Below are 15,083 nucleotides of genomic sequence, written 5' to 3'. Positions count from 1 at the left end.
TAACTCAACACGCTTCAATTAATAATCACGCTCTCAAATAAATTTTTGTTTTATATCTATGGGCTGTTTTATACATATTATGTGTAACTAATTACCACATCGAGAACGCGTCGAAAGTGCTGCTTCAAACTCAAACTGTGAACAACTTGTTTGTTTTATCAATATCTTCACACTTCCTATCAACACCTTCAAGACTGCTATAATATGGACTTGAACATACTGCAGTCGTGAAAGTATCGAATTCACATCATGAGTGTTAGGTATTAATCATAAACTTTGAAATATATATCTGTATTTTGGAAGCACGATGAGTGAATTCCTTAGAAATTAAGTACAGAAATGGCTAAGAATAGTGCTTTAGATAAAACCGAAGCGCGAGAACATTTTGAAAATCAATTACGCTTTGCATTTGTTAATTATGACTGTGTTGACGAAGACGAAGACGTTACAGAGGTAAGATTTTATTATTATACTTCTTCTGGACCAATAATAAAACTAAAAATTAAATTACACAAACGAAATCATGAATAGCATACTATTTCTTCTACGTAGACATAATTTAGCAATTTGAGACTTATTTTTGTATATAATTATTATACAAATTGTTAGTTTTTAGTATTACCACCTGTTAATATTTTTAGGAATAAGGTTTTACTAAAATACGAAGTAACTTTTTAGAATTATTGTCTGCTTAAATGACCTCCATATTGATCTTTGACTAATATATGCGTATTTTAATAGCTTTTTTCTTTTAATAGTTTTTGTTTTGAGAAAATATTTAACAAAAAAGGTCTGAAGTCTAAGTACTTTGAATTAATTGAAATGTTATTAAATCAACGTAACAGCTTAAATTTGGTAACGTCATAAAATATGATAGTCAATGTATTGTTTTAATAAACACGTAAACTACTTATGATTAATATTATAGCTTACAAACTTCAATACAGTTCATATTATACAATTATTATTTTTTTGCGCTTTTCATTGCGGATTAGTAGGTATAAATAAGTAAGTACGCTTTAATATGTAGCTGTAATGATTATCGCAATTGAATGGATACCTTTTTTTCTATTTTGCAATTAATTTCGATTTACTATTTTTTGGACTTTTTGGGCTTACATTTAAGGCAACTATTAAAATTTATTAAAAATATTACTTCGAAATGTATAAAATATGTTGAAAGGTTATATTAGACCATCTAAAGCAGCGACTGAATTAACTTTTCAGTTGTCGATGAGCAATGTATATAAAAATGATCGGATTACGTACTCTTTGTTCACAACGAATATTGTTTGACAATTGAATAAATGTCACGCATACAACGTCCATCGAAACTATAAAAGACCTTAATTTATTACAATTTTATAAACGTTTTGCTTAACACATTTATGACACAAGCATGCGGTTTCAAAACATTTCGTCGTCTTTACGTTTCATGGTACGTAGTCGAGGTTTTAAAACGTCCTCGTCATTAGACACTAAAAGATGGTTTCCTGATGTTGATTTTATTAAACAATTCGAGGGAGTAGCCATTTACCCGACAGAAGCGATTGAAAAATATTATAAAGTTATTTATCACTCGAGAGTGAGACCTGTTGAGCGTAAATTACAAAATATGTGGATAAATTTTGGACCACAGCATCCAGCAGCTCATGGTGTTCTTAGATTGATTTTAGAATTAGACGGTGAAACAGTCGTTCGAGCAGATCCTCATATTGGATATTTACATAGAGCTACTGAAAAACTGATGGAACATAAGCATTACACCCAGAATCTACCTTTTGTTGATCGTTTCGATTATGTGTCAACACTAGCAAATGAACAAGGTTTTGCAGTAGCTGTTGAGACTCTTCTTAACATAGAAGTGCCACCTCGAGCAAAAGCTATACGTGTCCTGTGTAGTGAACTTACTCGCATAGCTAACCACCTTTTAAATATTTCTGGAACGATTCTTGATGCTGGTGGCATAACACCTTTCTTCTGGATGTGCGAAGAACGTGAAAAAATTTATGAACTTTCTGAACGTCTCTGTGGTGCTCGAGTTCATTGTGGATATGTTCGACCTGGCGGAGTATCACAAGATATTCCAATCGGTTTCCTTGATGATGTTCATGAATTTTGCTCAAAATTAGGAGAACGGTGTGATGAGACGGAAGACTTAGCAACAGGAAATAGGTTGTACTATGCGAGAACAGCTGGAATTGGTTCTGTAACTGCACGTGAAGCAATTCATCATGGTTTTTCTGGACCGATGCTCAGGTGCACTGGTGTTAAGTGGGATCTACGAATTTCGCAACCATACGATGGGTACGATTTGTACGATTTTGATGTGCCAGTAGGAACAATGGGCGATAGTTACGATCGTCATCTTCTTCGATTAATGGAGTTACGCCAATCACTCAGAATCATAAATCAAGTTATTGATACCATGCCTGAAGGTGAAATAAGAACTGATGACTCAAAAATTTCGTTACCTTTGCGTGCAGAAATGAAGACATCAATGGAAGCGCTCATACATCATTTTAAATTATGTTCGGAAGGTTATCCTGTCCCACCTGGAGCAACGTACAGTGCTGTTGAATGTCCTAAAGGAGAATTAGGGTTTTACATGGTTGCTGACGGTACTTCCAAACCATATCGTGTTGGTATACGACCGTGTTCTTACAATCATTTGGCGGGTTTAGCTTTTATGGGTAAGGGTTTGATGCTAGCTGATATATCTATTTTAATTGCTACAATTGACATTGTATTTGGAGATATAGATCGATAACAGTTACATTTAGATTAATATTTTATTAAGATTTTGTTTAAAGTTAAACATATATCTTAAATTACTAGTAATATAATATTAAACCATGTTGTAGTGTTAAGCATTTTAATTTTACTAACAAACCCCTAAATTCAGTTTTATATTTCAGAGAGTTGAAGCATCCGCCAGTTTTATTCGTTAAAAAAAAAATTAAAGCATAATTTCACTCAGTAATAATAAAAACGTTAGATAGTTTAAGACTTTCTCAACTCATGACAAACGAGTCTACTTGTGTGTAAACTGCAGGGTATACGCCTTTTTCTCCATGTAGGAGAAAAATTGGAGCTTAATCCACCACTCTGCTTCACTGCAGATTGCCGAAGTAAGACTTTCTCAAAAAAAAAATTTTTTTTTTATTATAGCACTAGGTCGGCAAACAAGCGTACGGCTCACCTGATGGTAAGCGATTACCGTAGCTTATAGACGCCTGCAACACCAGAAGCATCGCAAGCGCGTTGCCGACCCAATCCCCAATCCGCCCCAGGAGCTCTAGTCACCTTACTCACCAACAGGAACACAATACTGTTTGAAAACAGTATTATTTTGCAGTGATCTTCTGTAAGATCAAGGTACTTCCCCAGTCAGGCTACTCCATATATTGAGCAGGGAATTCCTGGTGTGCCCTACCTCAGTAAACTAATGTAATATAAAAAAAAAATTGTCCCAAAAACTTATCACTATTGAACAATTTATGAGAAAAAACAGAAAAGAGAATTTTATTATTCGACTAGCTGTGCCCTGTGCTACGACTTCGTCTGCTTGGAAAATAGTTATTGTTCAGTTCGCAGAGTTGTAAAAAAAAACTTAAAATAAAAGTAGCCTAAGTTACGCTTTATTTTATCAGCTACCGGCCAGTGAAAGTCCCTTCAGCCAAAGTCCAAAGTAGATTGACCAGTTTATTAATTTATTTGTTTGTTTGGGTCAAATTTAGTAATTGGAATTTTATCCCATTTCTGATGACAGATTGATCTGAAATTTGATACGCACTCTTAATATTGATGACAATACAACATAATATATTCCTTATGATTGTAAATCTAACATGGCCGCCGATACAAAATGGCGGATCACATATTACTTCACAACAACCTCGATATGGGTATCAAATGAAAGGGCTTGATAGGTAGAATAGGGCTCACATGAAAAATCCAAGATGGCTGCCGCCACAAAATGGTGGATTACAAATTTTCCACAAATACCTCAATATAGGAATCAAATGAAAGGGCTTAATTGGTAGAATACAGTTTATTATATAGTGTAGGCATATTTATTACAAATCTAAAAACCGTTAAACAGATAATTTGTTTAACTCAGAATCGGGACCCAAGTATGGGTCTTCCACCCAAGTCAAGATTTTGTATCGTGTCGAGTGCTGTATGACGTTAGGGTGACTAAAAATGATACGTCGTTAGCTGTACATCACTCAAGTTAAGGTAAAAGGTTAAAACATGCCGAGAACTGTGTGGCATTAGGGTGGAAAAAATGTCCTTAGCGTTTTCACCACAAGACTTTGGCGCATCTACTGGACCTTTGGAGACCGTCGACCGTTATAATGTCCATCACTCGTGGGAACAACATGGAAACTAAATACAAAAAAAAACAGAAACAGAAAATAAAACACTAAGAAAAAGAAGGCTTGAAAAGGCGAAAGAAAAATATAGAGCAAAACATGCAGAAAAGAGTGAAAGTGAAACTCATACTCGACTACAGAAACGGAGAGAACAATTTCTACTGTCCACAAAATGCAAGGTAGCAAGGTAGACCAGACCACGCAGTTGTATATTTAGGCTCAAAATTGTTAGAGGAAGGACAAGTATACTTAGCACTGAGTCGAGTGAAGCTCTGGAAGGGTTGTGTATTGAAGAGTTAGATTGCAACAAATTGTCAGGTAACAAACCATGTAACAGTGAGGCATTACATGAACTCAATAGAATGAGAAATATAACTAACAACAAAACTAAAAACTTGAAAATAAAATAAACTTTTTTTTTTTTATGTTAAACGGTTTTATTACAATAAAAATGATATAGTTAGTTAGGTTATGTACTAAAAGCTAAAAAATTCGGCAAGTTTTAGCTACCAGATCGCACTAATGTTCTCATCAATCTGGGGTATTGATCAGACAAGTATAAAATCGTTGGGCTCGTGAAATTCCTATCATAATGCTTACTCTGGATACGCTACGCCCACTACGCTACGCTTTTTATTGTAATACAACCGTTTAACATTAAAAAAAAACATTTTAGTTTATTTTATTTTAATATTACAAACAGACATTTCAATTTTATTTATTTGTATTGATGTATAGATTTTAACAGTACACTAGTACTATTTCAAGTCGATCTTTGGTCTGAAATGCATTCATGCATGCATTCAGCCTGTAGCATCCCACTGCTGTCACTTTCTCCACGTAGGAGAAGGATTGGAGCTTCCATCCACCACACTGCTCCACTGCGGGTTGGCGGATGTGCAAGATATGCGACTACTCGCACCAGTGGTCGTTACACTAGAGCAGTTGTTTAGGAAATATACTTATAATAATATATAATAATCTGTAATATTTTATTGTTACATAGGAACATAAAAAGAAAATTACATTTTCCGTTCTGGTACTACTACCGAAAGTAATACATGTTTTGATTTACAAATGGCTGATTTTGGCACAAGAACGCCTTATTATCTTTCACGCAACCACGGACCATGCAAGATACCTTATTTTTATGGACTCGATAGCGAACATGCCTCTCATATTGAAATAACGCAAATCTACTTAGTAGTCAGTCAAAAAATATTATTGTGAGTTAGCCGACATGTACACGCGAAATATAGCCACGAAATTTTAATTTGGAACTTTAATAAATTGAGAAGTGAGGTAGTCTGTTTATTTTGTGCGACAGCTTCAACTAAACAAGGCTTATGGCTGACCATACTGTTGTTCAGGTACTTCTTACGTAATATTTTCATTTAAATTGGTTTTTGAAATAATTGTATTTTATTCAACTTATTAAATTTTAATTTGTATTTTACAAATGTGTGTTACATGAATGTAATTTTATAATGTAAAGATAAAATTTCGAGAAAATAGAAAAGTTTATTATTTAGGCTAAAATTTTATTAATTTCATAAGTACATATAAAAAGTTTTTAAAAAAACTTAATTTACTAGATTAAAAGTAGTTAGGAAACTGAACTGTCCAAGATGTTTCTTTTACTTTTCTTTTTTACGTTTTAAAAAACGTAGCACATGAAAGCACAACCATTGTACCCGTGGAGTGTAATAAAAATTGCTTATTATTAAAAAGAAAATAATTTTTACTATTACAAAAAACTTCAACTTGAAGTTGTTACGAACTCTAACAAAGACAAAACAAAACTTTTTAGAGTCCGAATATTTAGAATACATTCACGAGATGAAAAAAGATAAGACAGTTACATACATAGTTAAGACTATCTGAGTCTTAGTAATTGCCTTTTGCTTTTCTTGAAAAATAAGTTATATCTTTCCTTACATTCTAAGTAACTGTAAATAAATGCAGAGAAGAAATTAAAATATTGTACGTATATAACGATATTTCACAATTTTTATTTCATACGTTGCATTTTTGTTTTTTTTTTTCTTTTGACTATTGCTTTATTCATAAAAATCACACGGGTATTAAAGCAATAATATAATACACATATATATATATATATATATGTGTGTGTGTGTGTGTGTGTATGTGTGTGTGTGTGTAAATGAATGTTTGTCTGTATGTCTTTTATATATCGTAAACTATGCATTTGATCTTGTCATAATCTTCAGCAAAGTGTTGTGCATGAACTCACAAAAGTTTCTAAATTGGTACGACCAAAAAAATAAATAAATAAAAATAGCAACGCGCGCAGGGTAGAGCTACTGAAGAATAAAATTGAATGAATCACAATTTGTTTATAATAATTATAACAGTATGTTTTAAAATTCAGATTTCAAATTTTATGATAAACGATCTTTAGCAGACTGCTTAGGTTAGTGCGTCCACACATTGTCAAATCTCATTAAAATAAAAAAATTCGTAATTCAAATGTGTATTATTTTAGTAGCGCATTTGACTCACTAGTTTACAAAATAGCTTTTTACTGATTAATTAATTTATGAATTCTAGCTAATGTGAAGCTACTATCAAATCAGAGCGTAGATTTTGCTACAAGAACAGTTAGTACTTGAAGCGCAACATTTACAAGAGTTGAGCGCCTTGCCGGTTCTTACGAAATAGAATATATAATATTTGGAAAAACTGTAGTGACATCAAGTGATGTAGTTCTACAAGTTAAAAAAAATATCTACTTGAAGTTGATTGAGTGCATAAAAAGTTTTTATTAGCGATTACAAAATTTTATTTTTATGAATTTATGTTGGTAGAGTGTAAGCTAATAGTAAGAATTAAAAGGGTCTGAATATTATGTACTCTATAAAATTCAACGTCTTTATTATTCATGTAATTTTGTATCAAAATTTAAATAATATCTGTTGTAACAACTCTTAATAAACATTATTAATTTATTTTTATGTCAATTGTACAACCGTTTATAGATTTTATTATATACTAGCAGCTTCGCACGGGTATTATAATGGTCACAGCAATTGGTGTGAGACCAGCGCTTCAAGTATTATTTATTACGTCAAACATACTTATTCTATATAGTTTATTAGAACTATTACTGTATCCAAATTGGTAGCTTTCCGATGAACACAGTGACCATATTTATAGACGTTAAAATCGGTTAAGCTATCTTTAAAGATAGAAATATGTCATTGTTTTGTAGACCTTCAAAAGAGCTATAACTCCACCATACACTATTTTTCTATATCTTAAAGGCATTAAGCAACGTCTTCAATGAAAGCCCCAGATGGCTTGATTTCTTCCGATATTTTTTACAAGTACTATTTATGAAACCTACATAAAAATCTGTTCAATAGTTTTTGAGTTTCTAGCGAAAGAGAAACAGATCGATGTGGCGGAATATTTTGTTACACAACATCTAGTGAAGAAGATCTTAGGTTAAAATGGTAATATTGCAGTGCTAGGTGGGAAACTAATATTACAGTTTTACAATTCCTTCTAGTTTTCAAAAAAAGTTGTGTGTGATAGCTAGTTGGTTATACAGTCCAACTACGTTAAAGCAACACTGAGAATAAAGCGAATAGGAAGATTTGGTTGGGTTGGGCGGCATATAGCAGATTTCGCCGTGTCTTCGCTTCAAAATACCGCAATGTTTAAAGACAAAACCTTCGAGCAATGCGTCTTATCTTTGTTGACATGCGGTGACTTGACGTACTGATGATGGGACTAGTCCACAAGTTCAGACTCACTCAACGTGCTATGGCACGGGTTATTCTTGAAGATAGGATCATAAATGACAACATCAACGAGAGAACGAAAGTATCTATCATAGTCCGAAGAATCAGCAAGTGCACAATAGCTGCTTCCTGATACAGAAGCTTCTTGCGGTGGATACCGCGTGATTGCAAAAACGTTAAGGGAGCGTTATTGGCCCGACCGCTGGATGAAAATTACGGCCAACCCGGATATTTGAAGTGAACTTTTTGAGGCTTATGTTCAGTAGTGGATTACGATAGGCTGAAGCTATGCGTGTATGTATGTTTTTTGCATTAATGTATGTTGATACAATAAAATATGACCAGAATAGAAAATTTATTATATAATACGGTCTAGTTTCTGGGATTTAGTCACATATTTTTATGAATTTTACGATATTCGTGATAAATGATACTAAGTCTAGTGAGTACACGATAGATTATATCTTTTAACATGTGAGCATAAAAATGGAATTGTATTTCGTGCTGTGCCGCGATTCGTCGTGGTTAGTTTAGTGGATTCTTTTGCACGCATTCGACTATTTGCTTTTATTATATTAAAAGCTTTCGACGCACGAATTCCCATTTATGATTTTTACTATTCAGGATATCATCATATACTCAGGTTCTTTACTTACGGATCTTTGAAGTGCAAAAAGTTAATACATTAATTGTAGTTTTATCTATTTAGCTGACGATTAGGGCTCATAATGGATTTGTCTATAGTTGGGAGAGTCATCAGTAATTTTGTAAGTAATTTTAAAAATATCTATATGTAAAAGTAATATTAATATTTTTAAAAATGATTTTAGTGACAAATTTATTTCACTTTTTTATTATAGAGAAAATATTTTTCATCTTGACAAATAATAATCAACATGCAGTTTATAATAATAACTAGCCGTGCCCGCGACTTCGTCTGCGTGGAATTTAACAAAATAATCATTGTTCAGTTCGCAGAGTTATAAAAAAAATCTAAAATAAAAGTAGCCTTAGTTACTCCTTATTACATCAGCTATCTGTCAGGAAAAATCCCGTCAAAATTGGTCCAGCCGTTTCAAAGATTAGCCGGAAGAAACAGACAGACAGACAGACAGTCAAAAATTATAAAAAATGTTATTTTGGTGTATGTATCGTGTATTATATACATGTATACCATATGTATTTAGTAAAAAGCGGTTTTTTTTTAATATCACAAACAGACACTCCAATTTTATTTAGATGATAGATGTATAAAATATGTAAAAAAAAATTATAGTAGGGTGAAACCCATTGTAAAATTGAAAAATAAATTACGGGCGATCAGAGGTCGGGAAGTGATAGGAAGGGGGATTTAAGGGTAAAAAAGGGTTTATCTCGATTACTCACTAAATTACAAGTCCTATGGAAAAAAGTTTTAAGTAAAGAGTAAGTTTGTAGATACTAAAAAATCTATAACTTTTTTGTTTACACTTTTTTCACAAAACCTCAAAATTCATGTGAAGAATTAAAAAAAAACCAGGGTTTTGGCTTTTTATTTTTATCTTTTACGAAATACTTTTTTCTTTTTCCAAAATTTGGTGAAAACTTACCTTTTTATGTTCAAACACACTGTAATTGACAACGACGCGTTGACGCAGCAGTCATAGCACTGGCTGTTACGCTGGCGGTCACGGGTTCGATTCCCGCTCATGTCAGACATTTGTATCGACCGTATAGACGTTAGTCGTGGTCTGGGCGTTGTGTTTGTGTAATGTGTGTTTCCAGACCCCCGACACAGGAGAAAATCCTACTGGGGGATCCGTTGAGTGTGAAGCCGAATTTTTTTGTTTAAGATATTTATTTATTTACCTTATTTGGACCTCAATATAGAAAAAGTACCCTCATTTACAAAAACACAGTTTTTAAAAAAAAAGTTATTGTGCTTTTGGTTTGTTGAAATCTCTACTTTTGATTGTGTAAAAAATATAAATTACTATAGTAAATGATTTCAAAAAATGCAAAGAAATATTATTTCATTTTCGTTGTATTCTCTTCCTTTTCCAATGGGTTTCATTCTACTATAATTTTTTTCACTTTTTACCATTTTCAAAGGCTAAGTACTGGTCTATTTATCCCGAACTTTTTATGTTATTGACTTATATTTATATTTTGTAATACACCTAGTCCATAAAACATCCCGAGTAGAAATTTTTTCGTGTTCCTTAGCAGGACCGGACCGGGCATGCCCGATCTGGACCGTGTAACGTTGTGCTGGAACGTTACTCTAATAAATAAGATCTTGTAGTAAAAGTTAAGTTTTTTCACTTTATTTTATCATACTTCTACTTGTGGCGCCATCTATTGGCAACTTTTCGACACTTTGTGACTATTGGTGTTTCATATCGGCGTTTTTTCTCTAACGGACTTGATAGATGCCGCTGATGTTTTTTTGGTAGTTATTGATCTTTCTTTAATAAAATCAGTTTGATTGTGATTGGAAATTCTAAATTTAATATTCCTGTCTACTCCTTAAATTATAGAGTGATTTGATATCTAAATTTAAACTTAATAATTTGTGGAAATACAGACTATGCTTAACGCATAGACTTTTGCTTGTCAATATAAGGAGCGCCTTGCTCGCGTGTCTTTGTTTCTTTTTCTTTGCATTTCGTTGCCGCCGAACCTCGAGACCTAACCTCGACCCTAACTCAGCTTAAATTCCGCTGGGGATTTTTTTTTTTACTTTAAGATTTATATCTTTAATTATACTTTGCTACAAATCGAGTCACTGCCCTCGATTAATAACGGGCTGACTGATTACCGGCATTTACACCGGTGGAGATCTCCGCCGGTCATCGGACGAAGACGGAACTGAAGACCATCATCACCGGGAATTAGTCAGGCCAGTGTCCTTCCATATTACTTTCTAAGGTACGTTGTCGCGGCGTGGGCCAGCTAAGGAAATAAAGGCTGAAAATCAGGTGCCTAACGCGCCTGATTCCGAACCTACCCCCTGTTTTCTGACCGCGTGCTATTAAAATTCATAACTTTAAAAACTAGTATATTATTCTATTTCTACAACCACCACAAACAATTCAGCGCGGCAACCGGATAAGGTATGTAACGCAGAAGATTTATTTGGACCTGATCAGGATGAAATGATATTTCCTGATCGGGTCCAGATCAATCATCTGCGTTACATAACTTGTCTGGTCCGGGTCGAGTATGCCCGGTCCGGTCCTTTTAAAAAACACGAATATTTATTTTTTGCAGTGTATTATTTATTTTTGTTTTTACTTTAAATATCAATTATTTGTATTCATTTTTATATTATTAATTAAATTTTATTTATTAACTTCTATTCATTAACTACAAATTAACTACTTCCTACAACTTACGTCTGCTCCACTGTGTAGAAATGGACTCCTGCTAGACTGTCCTGATAGTTGTGTATATACTAGAACGCTTAAAAACATCGATAGCGCGATTCAGGCTCAGTTCGCGTAATTTCTTTCAGGCTATCCTGATCTGGATCAGACCTGATCCTGATGCAGTTATGCCTTACTATACTTGACTATATTTTACATCACTTCAGCGTGTAATATCCCACTATTGGGCATAGGCCTCTTTCCCCATGTAGGAGAGGGATCAGAGCTTAATCCACCACGCTGCTCCAATGCGGGTTGGCGGATATATTCCCTGCTATGAGTAACGATCGCTATCAGGTGTACATGATAACAACCGGGACCGACGGCTTAACGTGCTCTCCAAGGCACGGTGGGGAGACCCACAAGGACTGCACAAACCAAGGACCACAGCAAACACCTGTATGGCTAATACAAATGTTTGTCATGTGCGGGGATCGAACCCGTAACCGCCAGCGTAACAAGTACAATCCATGGCTGTGACTGTTGCGCCAACGCGGCATCTGCGTCAACGCGGCATCATATTTTGCATCAGGCTATCCTTATCTGGACCGGAGCGGGTCCTGATCCAGTATGCCTTACCATACTTGATTATATTTCACATCAGGCTATCCTTATCTAGACCGGACCGGGTCCTGATCCACTATGCTTTACTATCCTTGCTTATATTTTACATCAGGCTATCCTTGTCTGGACCAGACCTGGTCCTGATAGAGCTTGCCGGATCTGGCATGCCTCTTTCTATTCTGATCCGGTCCAGATACATGCTCTGGTTGAGCCTGACTCTAATAAAATTAGAGTGTCTGTAATATTAAACTAGGCGCTTCTTACTGAATATACATGGACGTATACATGGTACATATACCAAAATAACATTTTTTACAATATTTGTCTGTCTGTCTGTTTGTCTGTTTGTTCTGGCTAATCTTTGAAACGGCTGGACCGATTATGACGGGACTTTCACTGGCTGATGGATAGCTGATGTAATAAGGATTAACTTAGGCTACTTTTATATAAGAAACTTATTTTATAACTCTGCGAACTGATCAATAGCTTTTTTGTTAGATTCCACGCGGATGAAGTCGCAAGCTCAGCTAGTTTAAATAATAAAATTGTATCAGAAAGGATTTATAATCTCGAAATTAAAATTGTTTATTACACTTTTTATCGAGATTGTTTTAGATCATTTATTACGGCTTGGATAATTTATTTGATATAGTTATACTTATTATTTTATTCTTTCCTTAAAGTCAAACATTTTTTTAACTCTCCAAAGCTGTTATACTCGTACTTTCATTGTTGTAAAAAAAACAATTTGTGTAAAAGTACACTAAAACATTGAACCAAATGCTATAAAATTAAGAACGCGTTACTACAATATACAGAAATCTCAGTGTGCTCATTTTAAATCCACTCAAAAATTGTCTAGTTAAGTTTTAGACGTATATTATGTTAGTTTCATTTCATTGAAAAAAAGATTAATATTCATGGCGTGTAATAAATAGCCGTGTAATAAATTACAAGTGTTGTTGTAATTATTTCATATTAGGTAGTTAATAGTCATTCATTTAGAAACCGTTACTTGCTAACTTGATAAAATACTTTAGTAAATGTCAATGTTACATCTATACAAATATATCAAATTGGAGTGTCTGTTTGTAATATTAAAATAATTGCTTTTTACTAAATACCAATCTTTGTCTGTCTGTTTGTTTGTTCCGGCTAATCCCTAAACGGCTGGACCGATTTTGACGGGACTTTCACTGACGGATACAGTAAAAATCACGTCGAAATCGGTCCAGCCGTTGCAGAGATAAGCCGAAACATCAGGTAGATAGACATACTGACAAAAATTCTAAAAAAATCGTATTTTGGTACACGCACCATGTATAAATACATATGAATTTAGTAAATAGCGATTACTTTAATATTACAAACATACACTCGTATTTTATTTTATCTTTAGATGTATAGACAGATATAGATCTAGACATATTATATCAATTTTACTTTTTTTACTTTTCGATGGCAATTATTTAGTCATTCAGGGTAATATAAAAGAACGCTAGCGTTGTGGCGGCCTATTATAATCTTAATATATAAAACTCTTAATATATAAATCAAAGTCAGCGTTGTATTTGTTTACGTCCCGAATAGCAGAATAAACAATTAGAAACACTGGAAAATTGCCGAAAAAATGTTCGTGGGTTACGTAATTGTACTAATCTACACTAATATTATGAACTTGAAAAGTTTGTTTATTTGTTTAAAAAGACTAATCTCAGGAACTACTGGTTCATATTGAAAAATTCTTCTGAGTTGAATAGCTGATTTAAAGAAAAAGGTGCTTTGAGAAGAAGGAAGGCTATATAATAATTATTTTCCTCAAATCAACGCTGTTGAAACCGCGGGATGTAGTATAGGTATATATATATATATATATATATATATATAATATTTTTTATGATTCCTATTCCTCTCGTAAATACAAATTCTTTAATTAGTTTTTCAAAATATCATGTACAAAGAGATCTCTAATGTACCTACTCTGTACAGATCTCCTGGTTGCAATGCGATTACTTCTATGTATAAATGTCAGTCAGTCAGTTCAGCCTATTGCAGTCCACTGCTGGACATAGGCCTCCCCAAGTTCGCGCCAGACATCCTGGTTTTCCGCAATCCTCATCCAGCCTACACCGGCAATCTTACGTAGATCGTCGGTCCAACGGGCCGGAGGACGTCCCACACTGCGTTTGCCAAGACGCGGTTTTGACTCCAGGACTCGTCTGCTCCAACGGCCATCGGTCCTGCGACACAGATGACCAGCCCACTGCCACTTCTACTTGCTAATTCTGTGGGCTATGTCAGTTACTTTCGTTCTCTCGCGGATGTATGGCACAGTAATGTAACAGTCAATTGCTAGAAATAACTTATTAATTTCATTTTTGTAAGAAACAAGTTTTTTTGTAAATCACGCCTATCTTTGTAATGAAATAATCATGATATTAGGGCTACATTTAAAGATTAAAGGCAAACCTTTAAGCTCTAAAAAAGAAGTCACATTCTAGAAATCAATAATATTTCTTTTAAAAGGAAAGTTTAACAATAAAGTTACGTAAATAACTTTAAGTACACTAGATGTTGATAAAGTATTTATTGGTTCATTATTTTGCATGTAATTCATGTTATAAAAATATTATACTACGATAACTAACTATTGGATACATAAAAATTGAATGCAATGATAAGCTATTGCGTGACAGACTTTAAATATTAAAATAATTAACACATTTAAAAATTGTATGCATAATGAAGTAAATTAAAGTTTTGCGTGCTATTGCTAAAATTTGCTGAACCAAGTGATACGCCGTACCACCCCTTTCCCTTTTAATAACACCTTGTGTTTGTCCATTTAATTTGCATATTACAACTATTGTTTCGTTCTAAAGCGGTGTTTGGTGCCGACAGTTCGAAACAGATCGCTAGCAAGACTTGTCATATAAGTTGTAGGTCAAAGTTTTCTTTAAAATGCA

The 15,083-nt window shown here is 33.9% G+C and overlaps 1 protein-coding gene across 1 annotated transcript; it reads left to right on the top strand.

The window, feature by feature from the left end:
- Window positions 1-1,435: 1,435 nt before the first annotated feature.
- On the top strand, window positions 1,436-2,770 carry LOC123668818 (NADH-quinone oxidoreductase subunit D-like). The gene has a single exon (XM_045602510.1). It carries the CDS (start codon window positions 1,436-1,438, stop codon window positions 2,768-2,770), a length of 1,335 nt encoding a protein of 444 aa, XP_045458466.1.
- Window positions 2,771-15,083: the final 12,313 nt, after the last annotated feature.

The sequence above is a fragment of the Melitaea cinxia genome, chromosome Z, assembly GCF_905220565.1.
Source record: "Melitaea cinxia chromosome Z, ilMelCinx1.1, whole genome shotgun sequence".
Taxonomy (NCBI): Eukaryota; Metazoa; Arthropoda; class Insecta; order Lepidoptera; family Nymphalidae; genus Melitaea; species Melitaea cinxia.
This window is presented reverse-complemented; position numbering and strand designations above follow the sequence as displayed.